General features: G+C 40.4%; 2 protein-coding genes across 3 annotated transcripts in view; one reads left to right on the forward strand and one right to left on the reverse strand.

Moving 5' to 3' along the window:
• Nucleotides 1-1,586: 1,586 nt before the first annotated feature.
• On the forward strand, nucleotides 1,587-12,127 carry LOC109041952 (tubulin beta-4 chain). Of its 2 annotated transcripts, XR_011899477.1 has the most exons (6): nucleotides 1,587-2,283; nucleotides 2,997-3,105; nucleotides 4,602-4,957; nucleotides 8,106-8,558; nucleotides 9,532-10,094; nucleotides 11,923-12,127. XR_011899477.1 is itself a non-coding variant. In XM_019058472.2 (5 exons), the coding sequence occupies exons 1-5, from the start codon at nucleotides 2,227-2,229 to the stop codon at nucleotides 10,027-10,029; spliced, it is 1,473 nt and encodes a 490-aa protein (XP_018914017.1). In that variant the 5' UTR covers nucleotides 1,587-2,226; the 3' UTR covers nucleotides 10,030-12,127. The 2 variants fall into 2 exon arrangements, 1 of the variants encoding a protein (XP_018914017.1); XM_019058472.2 differs by having other exon boundaries at nucleotides 9,532-12,127.
• Nucleotides 12,128-12,875: 748 nt separating this feature from the next.
• LOC109041953 (tubulointerstitial nephritis antigen-like) overlaps nucleotides 12,876-18,989 on the reverse strand; it is a 38,139-nt gene continuing 32,025 nt past the window's right edge. Inside the window, exons 6-8 of the mRNA XM_019058473.2 lie at nucleotides 17,889-18,088; nucleotides 17,255-17,412; nucleotides 12,876-15,111 (exon numbers count right to left, since the gene is read on the reverse strand). Of these exons, the coding sequence (XP_018914018.1) occupies nucleotides 14,890-15,111; nucleotides 17,255-17,412; nucleotides 17,889-18,088 (580 nt within the window). The 3' untranslated portion in view covers nucleotides 12,876-14,889. The remainder of the gene's footprint in view (nucleotides 15,112-17,254; nucleotides 17,413-17,888; nucleotides 18,089-18,989) is intronic.

Below are 18,989 nucleotides of genomic sequence, written 5' to 3' on the forward strand. Positions count from 1 at the left end.
GCCACTTTGACACTGATTTCCAGGGAACCAGAAGAGAAAATTTTCAAATTCTTCTTCGTTGACTCATTGCGCTCACGAGGGAAATGTCCGAGATGAATATATTTGAGGGGCTTAGGCGCATAAGTGGACCGCGTTTAACAGAAAGGAACCAAGCCACATCACCTGATGCCAAATTTAACTGGGCAATTTAATTTTTCACAAGAGAACGTTTGTGTGGATTCCTTTGAAAATTTTAAGGAATTTGCTTCGCACTATGGAGAAAATCCACTGAAATTTGCACGAAAATCCGTACAACCCTTTATACGTAAAAAATTAAATTGACCAGTTAAATTCGGCAATAGCTGATATGGCTTGGTTCCTTTCTGTTTAGCGCGGTCCAAGTGCAGTTCTTGAAAACTTTGAGATAGTGATGATTTCAAGTACAACTAGTCTTAATGCATATTCTGTGAAAAATTTGCTTCCTAATTCCAATTTTTAAGCATCAAAAAGTCAGTTTGAACTTTCTCTCCGCCATAAGGATCCATGTAATTTCGAAACTTCAAACACGTATTTCTCAAAATGGCAAAGACTGCACGTATGTCCTTCAAGCCATTCATTTCTACTTTCCCCCTAATTCCACCTCCTGAATTTTTAATTAGACGCATTTCTGCTAAACGGAACTAAGCGCCAATTGGACGTATTTCTGCCAAGCGGGAACTATGTGCATTATGACGTGAGCCCTGTTATTCATATATTCTTAAGGGTCTCAGGGCTCATGTCTTAATGCACATAGTTCCGTTTGACAGAAATACGTCCAATTTGAGTTCATTTCGAGGTTTTTAGAGTCTCTGATAGCGCGTCCTGTCAAACGGAACTAAGCGCCATCAAAAAGCATTGTGAGCATAGGACGGAACGAGCTCGTTGAGAAATTGCATCTACCAATCCAACGCGCATTCCCCTTCTTCCCCCGATGGCGCTTAGTTCCGTTTAGCAGAACAACGCCCAATTTACAAGAGAGGATAATGAGGGGGGGGGGAAGCGAGAGAGAGGGAAATCCGGTAGAGGATATTGAGCTTTGGGTCATACTGAATATCGAACTGAATAACCAGTTCAAATAAACGAACTTTCCGGTCAAAGAAACTGAATTTCGGTTCCTGTACAGGTTGCTCTATCTTTCGACGGGGGAAAAAGTGGACTTCCGAAAATAGGGTCTCTCCATGAAACCTACAGTACCGCATATTTGTAACATGATTTTAACGACCAAAGAACATCATCAAAAATTGCTCCACTCAAGGAAAAATTGCTTAGGATTTGTGGAGTAGATTCCTCCCAGGAAGTAAACAAACATCGCTGAATCGAACAAAATGATCGTATGCGATAGTGGTTCGGTGTATCGTTTGGTTCAAAACATGAGAACATAGGTATCTCAATTAAAAAATTTTGGATTTAGGAAAAGCTGAAAATGAGAAAATGCCTAACAATTGCACTTTTCATTCCCATTTAATACTCATAAGAATAATTTTTTTTTTTTTTTGGAGTGATTGACAATCTACTTGGTAAAAGTTCAGCACAATTGATCACGCGCGCAAGAAACCCGTTCCTTCAGAGTACCCAATACAATTTTGAGGATATGTTTACATGCTGAACCAATCGATATCGATACAATCTCACCTGTTTAATGTATCGATTGCTAAAATACGAGTTTTTCTTTTCGCTTTTTGCAAAAAAAGAGCTGTAACAAATGAGCAATCTCCTCGAAAACCTAAATTAAAACCAAATTAGACTAGACGCGAAGTATTTCGTTCGATTAGTCATCTCGAACACAGCGTTAGGTAAGTCAAATTCGGTTTTAATCTAGGGGTTTGGGAGAGATTTTTAACCAATAGACTGCTGAAGTTTGCTTTTACACTGTTTCAGCTTTTTTTGCAAAGATTGAAAAGCAAAACTCGTATTTTAGCAAAATTTGTTCGATATATCGATGTTTCTTTCCTTCCTGAGAAGAATCACCTGATGGGAACAAAAAATATAAACATTGGTTTGGTTTAAATATTGCGACGCTGTCAACGGAACAGCTGTTTCATTCATTTCAATATTTTCCATCAGCATATGATTGCACAGTGATAAGTCATAATAAAAATGAGAAATATTTTTTAGAGCCGCTAAACATTTCTCACGGAAATACTGATTACCTAGCTCGCGTTTAGAGGACTCAGTTTAAAAAATCAATCAAACCGCAGAACAAGCACCATGAGGGAAATTTGTCACCTACAAGTTGGACAATGCGGAAATCAAATTGGAGCCAAGGTAGGATTATTTGTTTTCAACTTCTTTCATACGCATGTTTTTACATCTCACCACAGAATCGACAGTCGTGCACATCAGCATATATCTCGCACAGGAAAGTTGAAATTGTTCAGACATACTATACTTACGACACTTACGTACTATATTAATAAAATTTATCACCTAGTTGTACCGTTTATATTTCAAAATTTGAAATGTTTTCCTTTTTGATGCTTTCTAAACCTCATTTTGTCCATTCATTGGAGGCAATCTTAATTCCAATTTGAAGTGGAGGATTTTCATAATATCGCTTTGCTAGAATTCTGACTAAGCCACCTAAGGGAATGAATCAGATTGAGAGCAAACTAACCATACTAATCGACTTAATCCAAAAGAACGTAGAATGAACAGATCACGAAGGGGAAGGACTATGTAGCCATCTGTATGGAACTCGACGTGATTGTCAAGTTTCATTCATTTTTTTTAAAGATTTATTTTATTGTAAGCTTCCAATACAGGAAATGTATACAATTAGCTTAAATTATAAGTAATGCATGTAGAAGTAACAACAGATTAATTACTTAATATCATAAGAGTTGAGAAAGAAAGTGGTAAAATAATTGAGTGGCTACAGTTAGTCGAATATATAATTTTAAATAAGCTGCAGTCAGTCGATTATATAATTTTTACTAAATTCATTGAGAAAGTGAGTTCTAACAATTTTCTGTTGGTAGTTTTGGGAGGTGATTTCCGGTGAACATGGCATTGACCCCTGCGGCGTTTACTCCGGAGACTCCGATTTGCAGTTGGAGAGGATTAATGTTTACTACAATGAAGCCTCCGGTAAGTCTTATTTGGTTAGGAATACTGTGAAGTTTCTATTTTGCGCACCATGATTATTCGAGATTTTTTTCCGGTAACTCTTTTCATGGGGAAAAGGAAAGTCAGGATTCAATCTATGTAACTTTGATAAAATCTCACTTTAAACAATTAATTTTTGACTATTATGTACATTTCTATCCACTATTTGACAAGTGACAATATACAGTTTTCTTGACTTTAAATAGGGTGCCAAACAAGCCGAACATCAACTTGATTAAGAAACTGTGAACAACGGCTGAGCAAAGAAAACTCCTTCAAATTATAGCGTAGGCAAAAAATCTTACCGTATGCACAATTAATTAAGTTGGGAAATGTTTTTGCTTTGGATCGCACTCTGATGCACTCACGAGCTGCTTAAAAGCACGGAGCGTGAAATTCATGATTTTCGTAAAATTGACCGGTTATTATTTCCAGTTTAAAGCCCTATGCGCACCGATGATTTCGCAAATCAGTATGCTTCTCCACTTAATATCAAACAATATCAGTCTGAACTGAGTCTGAGAGGATAAAGTTGCGTTTCGTTGAAACAGAGGGAAGTGGGTCCAAATTTCACCTATTTCAATAAATTAAATGTAAAAGAAAAAAGATAAACACCAAAAAAAAATGTATTACTTGAGCCGAGACGTTTTAAGGTTCCCATTTTCAACCGGATGAAATGAAAATACATGCAGGACGGAATAGAAGCTAAAACTCACATATCAAGGGTTAAGGCCAACCCAGTCAGATGTCGATAATGTGCCTTGGCGTCTCTCTGCTAAACTCTGCAGCCCAGTTGACAGTCAACACGGTATGGTTCGTGCCGGGGGGGGGGGGGGGGGGTACCTTGGAAAAATAATTTTCTTTTTTCTAGCAAAAACTTCTACAAAAAAATTGGAAAGATTACCTATGAGTTATTGGCCAGCATCATGTAAAATAAACTAAATCAGTAAAGTCCTCGTATAACATAACGTAGCAAATAACATATCGATGGTGTAAGTCGGCAATCACATAACTCGTTCTTGGTGTCTGAAAATCTCCGCCTCATTTTTTTTTAAAGGAGAGCAAATTGACGTCTTTGCAGAATTTTCTTCGCAGAGAGAAGGAAAATCACGGCAGTTTTAAAGAATTGCCGTTGAGTAGTTTTCCGTTTAAAAAATAAAGTATGACAGGAGGTGTGCGACGCGACGTCACAAACCGAGTTATGTGATTGCCGACTTACACCGTCGATATGTAAAATATGAACTTTTCGGTTGTTCATAACATCCATTCTATTTCAATTTATGTCAACAATGTGCAAAATTCTGGAAACTGCAGAAGATCACAGTAAAATATTAGAAAGAAAAAGTAGAAAAAAATGAAGTCCTCAACCGCACCGATGGATGTAACGATTATAATAGCGGATTATAGCGGATAATTTATGCTCTTTCATATCTATCGTGGGGGATTTGGACAATTAATCAAAGTGGTACCGTTTCCAGGTGGGAAATACGTTCCCCGAGCCGTGCTGATCGATCTGGAGCCGGGCACGATGGATTCGGTGAGATCCGGGCCGTACGGGCAGATCTACCGGCCGGATAACTTCGTTTTCGGGCAGAGCGGGGCCGGGAATAATTGGGCCAAAGGGCACTACACAGAGGGCGCGGAGCTGGTGGACGCCGTCCTGGACGTCACCAGGAAGGAGGCCGAGAACTGCGACTGTCTCCAAGGATTCCAACTCACTCACTCCCTCGGCGGGGGCACCGGCTCCGGAATGGGAACGCTCATTATCCAGAAAATCAGAGAGGAGTATCCTGACAGGATCATGAACACCTTCAGTATCGTCCCCTCACCCAAAGTAAGTTTCATATATTATTTATCAACATGGGCCGTATTCATAGTCGTAGGTATAGAGTCCTTCATAGGCAGATACAGACATTCCGAACGGGGATGGAGGGGAGGCGAGGGGACGGAGAGGGAGGGCGGTGCATGGAGCTTCTCCCTTAAAATTTTCGAAAGTTTAAAGCTTCTATTATGCAGTTTGAGTCAATTTTGTCGTGAATAATTACCAAATATAAGCGTCCTCCCTTTCCCTATTTTCCGTTTCTTCCTTCCTTCTTTCATTATTTCTTTCTTTCTTTCTCTCTTTCATTATCTCTTCCATTTTTCTATTACTACTACCTTCGTTATGAGTGTACGAGAGGAAGGGAGAGGAAACGCCCCCTACGCCCCTACGCCCCCCTTGGGTCCGCCAATGTTCAAGTCGGCTCTTCTCGTCAGGAACACTGTTTAAAATTTTGGAGTGAAATTCTGTGCCGAAGTCTATAGCACCTAAAAATCCCGAGTTATATAAATGCGGAGCGGAATCTATTTTCTTTACGGAATGACTTACGCTTTTAAGAAGCAAAATCCACTCTTTTTTCAGAGTGTCATGAGCTCGTATGGTGCTAATTGAATCAGTGAGAACGAAAACACACCAACTCCGTAACTTGAAAATGCTCAATTATCATTTGAGACAGATCATTTTTGTAGAGGTCATTGGAATTAGCGCATCTGCTCCAACCTGGACCTTTAAAGTGTCCTGAAGTACTTGTCTTTTGGCACCAACAATCTTTTTCTCAGAATAACCTGTTCACCTACTGTGCAGTTTTGAGTGTGTCTTAATTATTTTCATTTTTTCGAGTTGGTGTGTTTTCCTTCTCACTGATTCAATTCCACTTTGCATTAATAATATGGCTCGGGCTCTGAATGAGCTCACGAAATTTCTCAGGGTTCTTTCGAGCATTTTCTACTCCCGTTTCCAGCACCTAACTTTCCCAAGAGACTTTGATCCGTTGACCTATGCATGTCCAGACGAATGATTTTCTCGGATCTTCCCCTCTCTTCCCTTCAGTGGCGTATCTGATCTCACGCATACTGCCAATCGAAATTGCCTTCGGCCCGTAATGAATAACCTGAAAGTTTCGCGGCTCTAAAGATTTACTTTTGATTGTTCTCGGACTAGAAACTGAGGCCTTGGAGATTTCTTCGGTTCCAGCATCTGACTCGGTTGAGAAAAAGAAAATGATTTTAGAAACTCATTCGTGTGAGCTATCTCCATCAATAATTGGCGCAGGCGTGGGTGGGACTGTCGGAGGTGACTGTGAGACGCCGCGCCGCACAGTGGATCGAGTCAATTTGAGAGGTCGGACATGAATTTTTCACTTAAGCTGCAAATTTTGATGTTTATTCCGTCAGATTTTAAATTTTAAGGGGTGACACTGACAGAAAATTTCACGAGGAAACCAATGAAACCACTTTTAGAACCTCAAAGTTTTGTTTAAACGGAGTTATAAGCGTTTAAAGTTTCCTGAATTTTGTCCGACCTCTCCTATTGACTCGATCTATTGTGCGCCGGCCGTGGAAATTACACGCGTTATACCCTCCAACACACCGCATCGCGCTGCGTTGTTGAGAAAGCTTCTCACACACTAAATCCTCAACCTTCACGTAGTCATCAAGTGCGTGATATCCGAGCCAAAAGTGCACATTCATTGTTGCCATTTTTTGAGAGAAAAATTTAGTGTGAATCTATGATCTTACTTCAAGGGACTAGAACAGAGGCATACGTTCTGAGAGACTTTTTATTGTAGTCATTTTTGCTTACCTGTAGAGTTTTCAGTTAATTACCTCAAGTTTCAGAATCGCTGCATCGTTAAAAATCGCCCGAGTTGCTGAATCGTTGCAATTAAGATAATTATTTTCCCTTTAATTGTGGTAAAAACCGGGCAGGGACAGTCAGACAGTCAAAATAAATGACGCGTGCTCCTAGTTTTACGGCGATTTTAGCGTCGCGCAAGCTAGGGAAGGGAGCGCGGTCGAGTGTCGAGTCATCTTCACGGTGTGATGCGCCTTCAATCCAGTTAGCGGCAAGGTGCCTACACCCGTAGATCAAATAGTTATCGCAAATAACTCTCGCATTGCGTTTGGTGCAATGCGAGAAGTATTCATGCAGTCTTGTAGGCGCTAATAGGCGTTTGACGCCGACCGCACTGTTTGGCGCAATGCGTGAAGTATTCCTACAGTCTTGCAGGCGCTGATATGAGCTTGACACCGACCGCACCGTGTTTGGCGCGATTATTCGAACTCGCGTTAGGATAATCGCGGCATCGAACAATGGGGTTTAAAAGGCCCATGTTGTGTTTCGACACCGTATGAGCAGTCCAACGTAGCCTCGTTTTTTCCTTTAAAATATTTTTTCTGAGAAAAGTTAGGAAAGTTTTCTATGTTCGCTTTTTTACATTCAATGGACCATTAAACAAGTCACGAATTCATGCACTCAGATACATGATTCCTACACAGAATTTCACGCAGAACACGATTCGCGTAACGAAAACTACTGAAATCACTATCTAGCTAAGATATTAACGTTTTTATTATCCATTGGTTTCGGGAACTAAATTGCCCGGTCTAAAAGAAAAAACAACCCTACGCGAGTCAAAGTGCGCACTACAACGGCTTTAGCAGACTACTCAATCCAGTATTATTTCTTTCTCGCACTGTGTTGTTCAACTTGTATATGGCTTGAGTTTAGGTGAAGATTGAGATTGCCATATTTTCATATTACTGAGACCGTCATAGTGACGCTTGGCGTGCAATTTAAATGCAAAAATCTATAATTACGAGTAATATTAATCAGTAAAACTTTTGGAGACCCGCACAAGACAGATGATCAACAAATAAATACTTAACATTTTTTTTTAAAAAAAACACTCACTAGTGTGTCACGGACTTGGTCGGTCAACAGTTGAAAGTTGAGGTCCCGAAAGTAAAAGCTTCCAACATTGCCAAATTACCAATGGACCAATGGAGGGTCTCTTGTCTCTGATCGCAAACATCTGCTTTCACCAGTAGGATCGCTTCGATTTTCTCTTCGTCTTCTTTGTCTATTGCTTCACCTACCAATTTCAAAAATCAGCCCGCTAAAGTGACACCCCTATTCATTGTCATTTTGCTCCGACCCCCAGGTCTCGGACACGGTGGTAGAGCCATACAACGCGACGCTGTCTGTCCACGAGCTGGTGGAATACACGGACGAGTCGTTCTGCATCGACAACGAAGCCCTCTACGACATTTGCTTCCGGACGCTGAAGCTGACGACCCCCAACTACGGGGACCTCAACCGGCTGGTGTCGGCGACCATGTCCGGGGTGACGACTTGTCTACGGTTCCCCGGGCAGCTCAACTCGGACCTGCGGAAGCTGGCCGTGAACATGGTGCCGTTCCCCCGGCTCCACTTCTTCATGCCCGGCTTCGCGCCCCTCGCCGCCCACGGGAGCCACCAGTACCGCGCCATCACCGTCCCCCAGCTCGTCCAGCAGATGTTCGACTCCCGCAACATGATGGCCGCCTGCGACCCCAAGCACGGCAAGTACCTCACCGTCGCCGCCATCTTCCGCGGCAAGATGTCCATGAAAGAGGTAATTGATTTATATTTCCAGACTTAGATATGGATTACACGGCGACGGGGACGTCCCGTAAAGGGTTGGCGGCAGGGCGTTGACGAAGAGATGTTGCGGTGTCAGTTGCCCGAGAACCTCTGGGAAGACAGGCATATGTGGCGTTTGGGTATGGATTGCATTTTGCAATAAGGAACCACTATCTCTGGCTCCTTCATAAAATCACCTTTCTGCATAGGGAAACCAGTGGCATATATGTTGTTTCTAAAATGAGCCAGAAATAGTGGTTCCTTCTTGCAAAATGTAGTCCATATCATGACGCCATCACGCGTCATTTTGATATCCCGCGCAGAGGAGGCTCCTGCCAAATCGTGGATTGATAGAATAAGGCAGGAAATGAGAAAGTGCGATTTACCGGGGGAGCTCCGGCAGGATCGCTATCTGAGGCGGTTGGGTGTCGCAGAGTGCACGGAAGCGCTAAGATCGGAATGTTAGTAGTATAGTATTATTAGTAGCAGATATCATGACGTTTTTCTTTCATCATTTAGGCGAATTTCCGCGATTGGATTTGGTCGACTTTTTCAACCAGATCGACAGGGTTGTAAACCAAAGGAGAAAAGTAAGTAAAGTGTAGCAGGGCACAATTATAGTGATGGATCCGTCCCTTGATAACTTGGATTTACTTTAACCGCCTAAATCTCCAGAACAAGATACCTCGCTATTTATTTTAGTAGTGCTAGAGACCCGATGGCAAATCGCTGCACTGACACCATTGAATAACCAGTATAGGCAAACTTTGATGTTTTATTTCATGCTGCAAAAAAGGGAGATTAATTTTTTCGCAATTTTCGACGATGCGAAAAGTAAAAATGTAAAAAGTTAAAATGAACTCAGGACGGAAGCACAGTAAAAATTGTGAAATCTCCGGGTCTTAGGTAGTTGACGAAGGACAATTCGTTTAGTGGCTAAGTTGCTACTTCCGTTGAATTTCCAGGTAGACGAGCAGATGATGAACGTGCAGAACAAGAACTCGGCGTTCTTCGTGGAGTGGATCCCGAACAACTGCAAGACGGCCGTCTGCGACATCCCGCCGCGGAGCCTGAAGATGTCGGCGACGTTCATCGGGAACACGACGGCGATCCAGGACCTCTTCAAGCGGATCTCCGACCAGTTCGTCTCCATGTTCCACAAGCGGGCCTTCCTCCACTGGTACGTCAACGAGGGGATGGACGAGATGGAGTTCACGGAGGCGCAGTCGAACATGATCGACCTGGTGTCCGAGTACCAGCAGTACCAGGAGGCCACCGCCGACGAAGGAGATGACTCCGAGGAGGACGAGTTCGAGTGTGAACCCAGCGAGCTTGGAACCCTCGGCAGGTCCCAGTTCCACGTGCAGGGACAGAGCACCAGGCATTCCTCCAGGATGGACACCGGTACCATCAAGAGCTCCGATTATGGTAGTCGTTCTGATCGCGTTGGTGATGGCTTCTGAAAGCCCCCCCCCCCCCCCATAAGAGTGCAAGAGAGGTGCCCTGAAAACTCTACTGGAAAAAAAAGGTTTGGTTAATTTCGGCATAGTCAGAGACAAGAGACCCTCCACCAGTATCTTGGCAATGGTGGAAGCTTTTACTTTCGGGACTTCAACAATAGCCCTGTGTCCACTAGTCAAAATGTCGTCAAAATGGAAGCTCAAAGTGAATCAATCAATACGATCTGTTCGCGATTGTTGATCAAAATAGAGTCGCGCAGCTCTATTTTGATTTGCAACACTCATCAATCGCATCAAGTCCCGACTTCGAGCCATTTATCGTTGAAATCGATTCATTTTGAGCTTCCATTTTGACGAGTGGAGACAGCGCTATTCAAGTGTTGACCTACGTACTGTTGATGGTTAACAACGGGTTAGCAGTTTCGTTTAGCAAACTGACCGAAGTTTGGGAAAATTGTTAGGCTCATGACGTCACCCGAAGCTTTTTATCCACCAAGTGGGTAGGTCAACAACCGAAAAAAGAATAATGACTGTTGCTCCCCACGAATCGTCCATAAGGAAGTGTCGAGTCCCCAAAAGTAAACGCCTGTCGCCTAGAGGCCAGTGGAGGGTCTCTTGTCTCCGGGAACAGCTAACCTAAATTAAGATGCTTAGAGGACAAGGCTCGTAAGTACAGTTTTTGCTACTTCGAGAAATTCGTCTTTAAAGTTTCAAAATTACATGGAGCCTTATGGTGGAAAGGAAGTTTAACTCACGTTTTGATTATTTAAAGTTGGGTTTTAGTTGTGAATTTTTCACAGAATATACTTTCAAACTGGTTTTAGTTAAGTTCATGAATATCTCAATTTTTTTTTTTCAAAAAATTGCACTTGTGCGCCTTGTCCTCCAAGCTCCTAAATTGATGTGCATCAACTACACGGTACGGTCCAGTAAGCTTATTGGAGTTGCACTCCGACGTATGGGAGTTGTGTAGTCAACGCTAAATGAGTTTACGCTCTTCTAAACTGCGATAGAGGATCGTCTGACGTCACTATGGCATGTAAAGTAAATGGAAGAATCAAGATGGCAGATCTTTTGTCGCAGTCTAAAAGAGAGTAAACTTATTTGGGGTGGATTACAATCTAACGTATTGGGTTGAGCTCTATCTAATTGGTGCTACACCAATAAGTTGGAGTGCAATTTCAATAAGTTTACCACACAGTACCAAGAAGGTGGCGCATAAGAGCAATTTCGATTATTTTGGTCGAAATTATCCAACCCGTTTTTTTGGTACCTCAGAATTGAGGTGAGAGAACGAGGAAAGTTTTTGAGGCAAACCCTGAAAATGGTAAATGTGTATTATCATGGGCCGAACGGTATCGGCCGTCTACTAAGGTTTTCGACCCCAACTTACGGTTTTTGCAACCAAAGTTCATTCAACCGAACTTTCAATTCATGTAACTAAACTTCAGTGTATTTTCATAACTCCTTTCGGTCACATTAATCGTTTTAAGTTTTATGGACTGTAAGTTCCGTTACATGAACGGTAAGTTCAGTTTATAGTCTGAAAACTTAGATACGTGAACCGAAAATTCGGAAAATGGGCCGGAGGTTCGGTTTGATGAACTGAATAGTTCAGTCTGCATGGAACACTGAACATTCGGTTTCTAAGACCGAACTTTTTTTCCCTCATTGGATGCGCCAAAACGAATTTGTGGCCTGAACTTAACTCTATTTTTGATGCTTGGCGTCAAGTGAATGCCGTCACAAACAAAGGTATTATCTCTCTGTCCATCAAACCTTTTATTCGTTCACATTATAAATCTCAGGCGAGTATTATCGAACGGACTGAATTGCACAAATACTAATATCAGCGGCACTGTGTTTTATTACATCTTTATGATTTCTGATCCGCAGAAATTACACTGGAAAGAAAATAATGACCAAGTGGAACAACATAAGTAGATTGTGTCTACGTATATTATTTACTTTGTAGCTATTAGTACTTGCCTCAAATAGTTACACTCTAAAAGGATGTGTTTTAATGGTATGTGTATATGAGATATATTCATGCATTGATTTAAAAAAATAGAAACAAAATAAAGTGAATATAGTTCATGTACTATCCATTTGCTCAATTATTACAAACATGGAACGGAATTTTTACGTATAAAATTCTCCTGCATTTGGCGATTAATGTTTTCACTGTGTCGAATGTAGCAAAATTTTGGATTAAAAAAAAGAATCTTCAAAAGAGAGTGCATTTCGCGCATATACAAGTGACGAACTGATAAAGCGCCTGCAAAATATGACGCTACCACAACTGATACTAGAATGCAGGTCTATCAATTCCTAGGCGGAATTCCAAAAGAGATCGCGTGTTACTACTACCGTGTTCTAAACGCGCCTCAATGAGCAATAATCCTGCGAATCCGCTAGAAAATAAAGGAACATTTCGACGGTGTCAGTCGGCAATCACATAACTCGGTTAGCGACGTCGCAGGCTTCCTGTCATACTTCATTTTTTAAACGGAAAACTAATCAACGGCAATTCTTTAAAACTGCCGTGATTTTTCTTCTCTGTCCGAAGAAAATTCTGAAAAAAACGTCAAGGAATGATATCAATTTGTTCTCCTTTAAAAAAATAACAAAGAGGCGGAGATTTCAGACACCCCAAACGAGATATGTGATTGCGGACTTACGCCGTCGATTTAGGTAACATTAACATTTAAATCAGTGGATTGGACGCGCTTCACAGAACAATGCGTTTCGTACATTGATTCGATGTGGTACTCACCGATAAGGATAACATCTGCTTAAATGCAAAGTTTCTGATGAAATGACGTCCTTTCAAAAAATCAGACGAACGATTTCGTTTTTTTACAATAATTTATTACTTAAATCAATCACTTTCTCGTTACAAAATGCCAGTATTATTATTTATTCACAAGGAGGCAATACTTAAAAGATTTCAAAAATTACCAAAACTGCAAGAGAGAGAGACTGATGGCAGTAATATTAAAGAACCGTTCCTCAGAGACAAGCCTTTTAATAAACCTGCGTGAAGCTGACAATCAAGACGAACCAAGAGGAAAAATGCGAGAACAACGATATTATGGATTAAATTTTGCAATAAGGAACCACTATCTCTGGCTTTTCCATAAAAGCACGTATCTGCATGAGGGAAACCAGTGGCATATATGGTGTTTCTAAAATAAGCCAGAAATAGTGGCTCCTTATTGCAAAATGTAATCAAAAGTAATCAATCCTGCCTGGCAGCTCAAAATTACTCGTTTCTCCAATCGACCTTAGCTTAGCTCAAAAAACCCAAGTCTAATTCTTCTCAGTTAAAAAAGAATAATGGTTTGAAGTTCTATTGTCCCATAAAGTAGCAAAAAACTGTGAACCTCTCTTATCTTGAATGCAGTAATTTTTCCCAACTTTGGTTCTTTGACAGAAAATCCACGACCGACTGAGCTCATAACTACTCTTGACTCGATTTCCAAAATATGGTTTGATTTCTCTCTATCTAACTTGGGGCCATAACGAGAGCTAGTGTTGCCAACAAACGCATGAAAACAAATTGATTCGGATGTGCAGGATTTGTGAAAACTAATTCTGACTTGTTGGAACTAGAATTAACTCTATTGGGGTTTCAACGCCCCTGGTACAACAGTGTATAATGAACTGGTGTAATATCTGTACAACGTAACCTTAATCTATAATACACATTACAGGTAACGAACTTCTAAGCTAGGAAGTTTTAAAAGTAATATACAGTACGACACTTCCGAAAATACAAATTTTACAGTTTAGTATTACTTCGTCGGCGAGGTTTTTATGACAGCTCCTAAGGATATTAATACCTCATCTTTACACGGTAAGCATTTTTCGACAGCATCCACATCCCGGAAACTACCAACTGGAGCCGAGATTTTCAGTAAAACTGCCAAAGCGCCGAACACTACGCCGAATTTACAGCGTTTTGGTCGAATCGCGATAGCCTTAACGGAAAATTTCGACTCCGGGTACGCCTTTTTTTTGGGTGCGGATATTGCCGGAAAATGTTCTACCGTGATGGATAAAGCTCTATGATGCAATGTTTTTTGTCGATCAAGGTTATCCAAAAAGCTACCGACTGAGATGATAGGAAAATTTGCCAACACGAGCGGAAGTAAATTTAGACCTCTATCCCTCGTCATTAATTTCAAGTGGAGTGTGAATTTCAACCTTATCGCCCTAAATTATGAGATATAAGTTTTAGAACAACACATCAAGTTGAGAGGCTTCTCGTAAAAAGGGCTTACGTAGCGTTAATTCAACGATATTCACATATTTCGCAGTAACTGACTTGGTGATCGTACACATGAATTTTGGTTCATGACCGGTAATCAGGAAATCGGTGGAATAGCCAAAAGCAACATTTTTACATCCTTTCAACCATCAAAAGCTCACAAAATCAAATTTTTATTCTCTCTTTCAAAATGAATTTTTATATTCAGTGGGTCTCATTCAATCGTTCCATCGATTTAAAATATTTCTCATTCATTGGTGTTTTTTCATCGTTTGTGTAATTTTGAGACTCGTTTATGTAAAAACAATCAAGTGGGTAACTAATTTATCATCGCTCAGTTGCGTAATTCAATGTTGCCTCCAGGGTACACTGTACAGCCCTCTTTCCGAAAAACCTCCACGTTTACCGACTAAGACGATCTTTTCACTTATGAGAAACTAATATTTAAATGTGTAATGTTTCGAATTTGTTAACATTTTTTTTTTCGCTAGATGCAACTTAGTATCTATACATTATTCCAAGACGTATGGTACATATCTACATGGAGACTATATTCAAGTTTTACAAAAAGGCAACATTTTTTGGACGGTTTATTTCCGCCTCATCAAGTCATTTCTGACGTCGGTCATGTTGTGAGCTTGATCCACGAGTGAGTCGATGTTGTATTTTCCCGAGTTGATCAAGTTGTTGACGTCACTGGGCGATCCCCACGCGGCTATCACGAAACTTTCGATTTCGCATTCGTTGGACCCCCGTCGGATCCGGAAGTAGCCTCTTTCTCCCCACGAAGGACCCCAAGAGTTAGAAACGATCTGAAAGTAAGAAAAATGAAACTTGTTATAGATAAACACGATTTACACCGAGGAGAAATTTGATTAAATTGATCGGGAAAAATGCATTTCACAATATATTGCCATTGCCTTACTTGAAGATACCAACCAGAGAACGGCGAGAAGACTAAAAATAGTTTTTAACAAAAAAGAACCATTAGAATGGGATCGTTTCAGGACATTTTGTCAACGATTTTTTGTCCGCGCACCTTTTTTGTCCAGTAGTTTACGCCCACACGTACAAGTACATTAAAAGTACAAAATGTAAAATAAAAAATTAAAGTGCCTTGGAAATCATTGAATTTGACACGGAACCACCAATATTTAACAGACACATTATATTATTACTCTCCTTTGATAAATTGATACTTATTTTTTTTTCATCAATTTAAATGAGAATAATCAATGCAGAGTGTGCAAACATTTCAAAAAAACGCTGAATATGCGAGTATAAATATTAGAGCCTAACAGAGCGGAGCGGCGTGCTGCCAGAGCTGAGAGAGGCTCAGAGGCGCCTACAAACCTAAGTGGATACTTCGCGCATTGCACAATGCTTGAAGTATTCACTTAGGTTTGTAGGCGCCGATGCGCGTTTCGCCCGCCCGCCGCGCGGCGGCGCCTGAAGCAACTATTTCACAACAGAGGTGTTGCACAGTATTATACGAAATTGAACGTATTAAGAATGACAGGCATCCTTTAAAAGTACAGTTGTTTCCTCGCAAAATAAATCAAGATACTTATCGTACACAGGAAAAATTTAAGAGCCTTTAGCTGAGGCAAATCAAGAGGTTTATTCGGTTCAGGTATAACAAGGTGGGAATTTCTTGAATGATAATTAAGTCCCTGTTGTACCAAAGATGTGTAGAGAGTTTTAGTGAATTTTGTCTAATGGAATTGATGCTCCCTCATTTTTACCAAAAATCTCAATTATATATTATTCTCCGTTGGATCAAACAACCAAAAAAAAAAAAAAAAAAAACAAGCAAACCCTTATTCTTCCAAGACATTATACATTTTCATCCAAAAACGTCGTGAGCAATTGTCGTTTGTATTACATGTGGACCAATTAACTTTGGGTCTCAACTGGCACGTGGACCAAAACCTCCGTGCCGAAAAAAACGCGCGGACGTAAATTACTGGAAAAAACAGGTGCGCGGACAAAAAATCGTTGACGAAATGTCCTATAACCAATGGGATAGAGAAAAAACAAAAATGAAAACTTGATTGTGTCTTTTCCCTGTTTCGGCCACTATCATGTTCATTACCCCATGTTTGTTTATTTCCTATGTCATCTTTTTCCTTCTTTTTATCTTTTTTCTCTTCTTTTTTCTTTTTTTTATCTCTTTTTTCTTCTTTTTTCTTCTTTTTTTTTCTTTTTCCTTCCTCTTCCTTCCTCTTCCTCCTTCTTCTTTCCTTCAATTTAAAAGGGAATTCTTATATTTTTTAGTTTCAGTTATGTATATTGAGCATTGAGCATGTAATTGGAGCGGAACATCCAGGTCAGGTCAGGTTTCTTGTATTCAATTTAGCCTCGTAGACCCGTTTTTTGTTCATACGTAATTTTTATCCAGACACGAAGTTAAATAAGGAATTAGGAATAATACAGTGTCTGAAGTATAAATGGAGGATATGACAGGCAAGACAAATTTTCCATCATAACCAAACGCTCCTTTACTCTGAACGATAACTAATTCGACACAAATTTCACACGGTTGCATACTCGCCGTTTTTAAGGCGATTCTTACCCACGCGCATTCTGATGTCTAAATTGTTTGAAAAACCTCCGGGCTCTGGGCAGGTTGGATAGAAACTCGTAACATAACCTGCCTACGTACTATTTTTCGAAATTATCGCCTTGTATGCTCCATTCTTCGCGCAGGGCAGCATCGATATTTTTTTTATACATTTTCGGGGGTTTTTCTTTTGTCATTTCCGAGGATTTTTAATTCACGCTAATCACAAGGAGGGTTACTTCAATAAAAATTCCTCGAGTTAGGTTAGGTTTGTCGTTGGTAATCGATATGAAGATATATGAGGAATCGTCATTACTCCCTATCAATGACGACAAGTATTTATTTAAAGCCAATTAAACAAAATTGAAACAAAAACTGGAGCATTTTCTCACCCAAAATCGTTCTTCTCTATTAGTCAGAGGGCTGAATTCACTGCCCCATCCGATAATTCGAACCGCATGATAGCCTGTTCTTTTATTACTCGGGGCGCTTGAACAGTGGTAAACTCCGGTTTTATATAGGAAGAATTCTCTCGATATTTTCATGGTAGCTGAAATAAAGAAGACACATTGTTCATGAAAGATCATCTTTTAAACATGTTAAGGGCCGTGCCAAAGAAATATAGTGTATTTCCTAAGATAATTATTGTCTCAGCCGTGTCTCTTATCTCTCATTCTCTCCACAACTTTCTTTTTTTTCTTTCTTTACACTCGAAGGACATTGGTCCTCTATCAAAGTTTCCAAATACGTAATGAATGAAGTTAATATGCTTCATCGAACGATGTAATGGCACGATTTCTTCGACTTAATCTTGAAGAATCAATCATCCTTTTTTAGGAACGTGTTTTCAAAGTTTAGCCGTTAATATTCCTCTTCGAAACCAATGCTTATCTCTCGTCATAAAAGTTCAATTTTCCATTTAGAATCACTCCTGGAAGCATTCTTTGATAATACGTTGACACCCTGAATGAATGTGATTTATCGCTGGAATGAGGAAAACCCAGCGATATTCTCGAGGGTACTTACCTTGCACAGGCCCTGACGTCATAATATCAAACATGATATCTTTTTCATTTTTTAACTTGTAGACCGGCCCGACTCTGTACAATGGTGTAAAAGGTGACGGTCTGCCCTGAGGACACTTGCTCATTTGGAGCTTCTTCTTTTTGGGTACTCTGCATTCTGTTTGGGCAGCTACCCAACTGTAGCACGACTCGGGAACCAGCCTGCGGAAAATTGTTTAATCAAAAGTTAATTGAGTTTCAACAGATTTTTAATTATAATGTTTTTCAAAAAAACATTGATCCAGCAGTTGGATCTCTTTATAATCAATGCATTGCATTGAAGGTTCTAATTTAAAACGACGGGTACGAGCTATATTGATCAGTCAAAACGAGTAATGGAGAATTTGCGGGTGTCTGAAATTTGATGAATTCCGTGTTTGAATGGACGCTACCAAGGCTGAACACGAGGATACCCTTGTTTTATAAATCGATCAATTATTGGAGGAGATATGACAAAATGATCTAATCTGCTAAAATGCGTTTAAATGGAAAATGCCACCAGATGACGTCTTTAGGCGGCGCATGTTCTCACTTTTAAATCTATTTGTATACTATCTCCCATAACCGAAAATAATTATAAAAAATACTACATAATCAGCTCTTGAAGTACTTTCCGATGAAGCAATTAAAAATTTGCTCGCAAATTCTCCATTATTGCGAAAGGCACCGACGTCAGTTTTAACCTGTGTCAGTTCAAAGCTCATGCACGAGGACCAAATCTCACAAACAGTGCTGACCAGAGCTACAGCCTACAGAGATCAGTTGGATTGCATTTTGCAAAAAGGAACCAAGAGCATTGCAATGTTGCTGAAATTGTGCAGACTCCTTTTGCCTTGAGAGAAAAACTTGATCATCTACAAAAATTTTCTATTTTACACGCTAAAAACTGTAAATTTAAGACACAAATTACCATGTGAATTCCGTATAATCGCACGATTACAGTAGTTTTATGGATGCAGTTGCACAATCTTAGCAACACGGCAATGCTCCTGGATCCTCTTTGCAAAATGCAACCAGCTCTCATGAGCACTGAGCTGCGTCGCGTCGCGTCGGGCGGGGGGGG

This window comes from Bemisia tabaci, chromosome 3 (genome assembly GCF_918797505.1).
Source record: "Bemisia tabaci chromosome 3, PGI_BMITA_v3".
NCBI lineage: Eukaryota > Metazoa > Arthropoda > Insecta > Hemiptera > Aleyrodidae > Bemisia > Bemisia tabaci.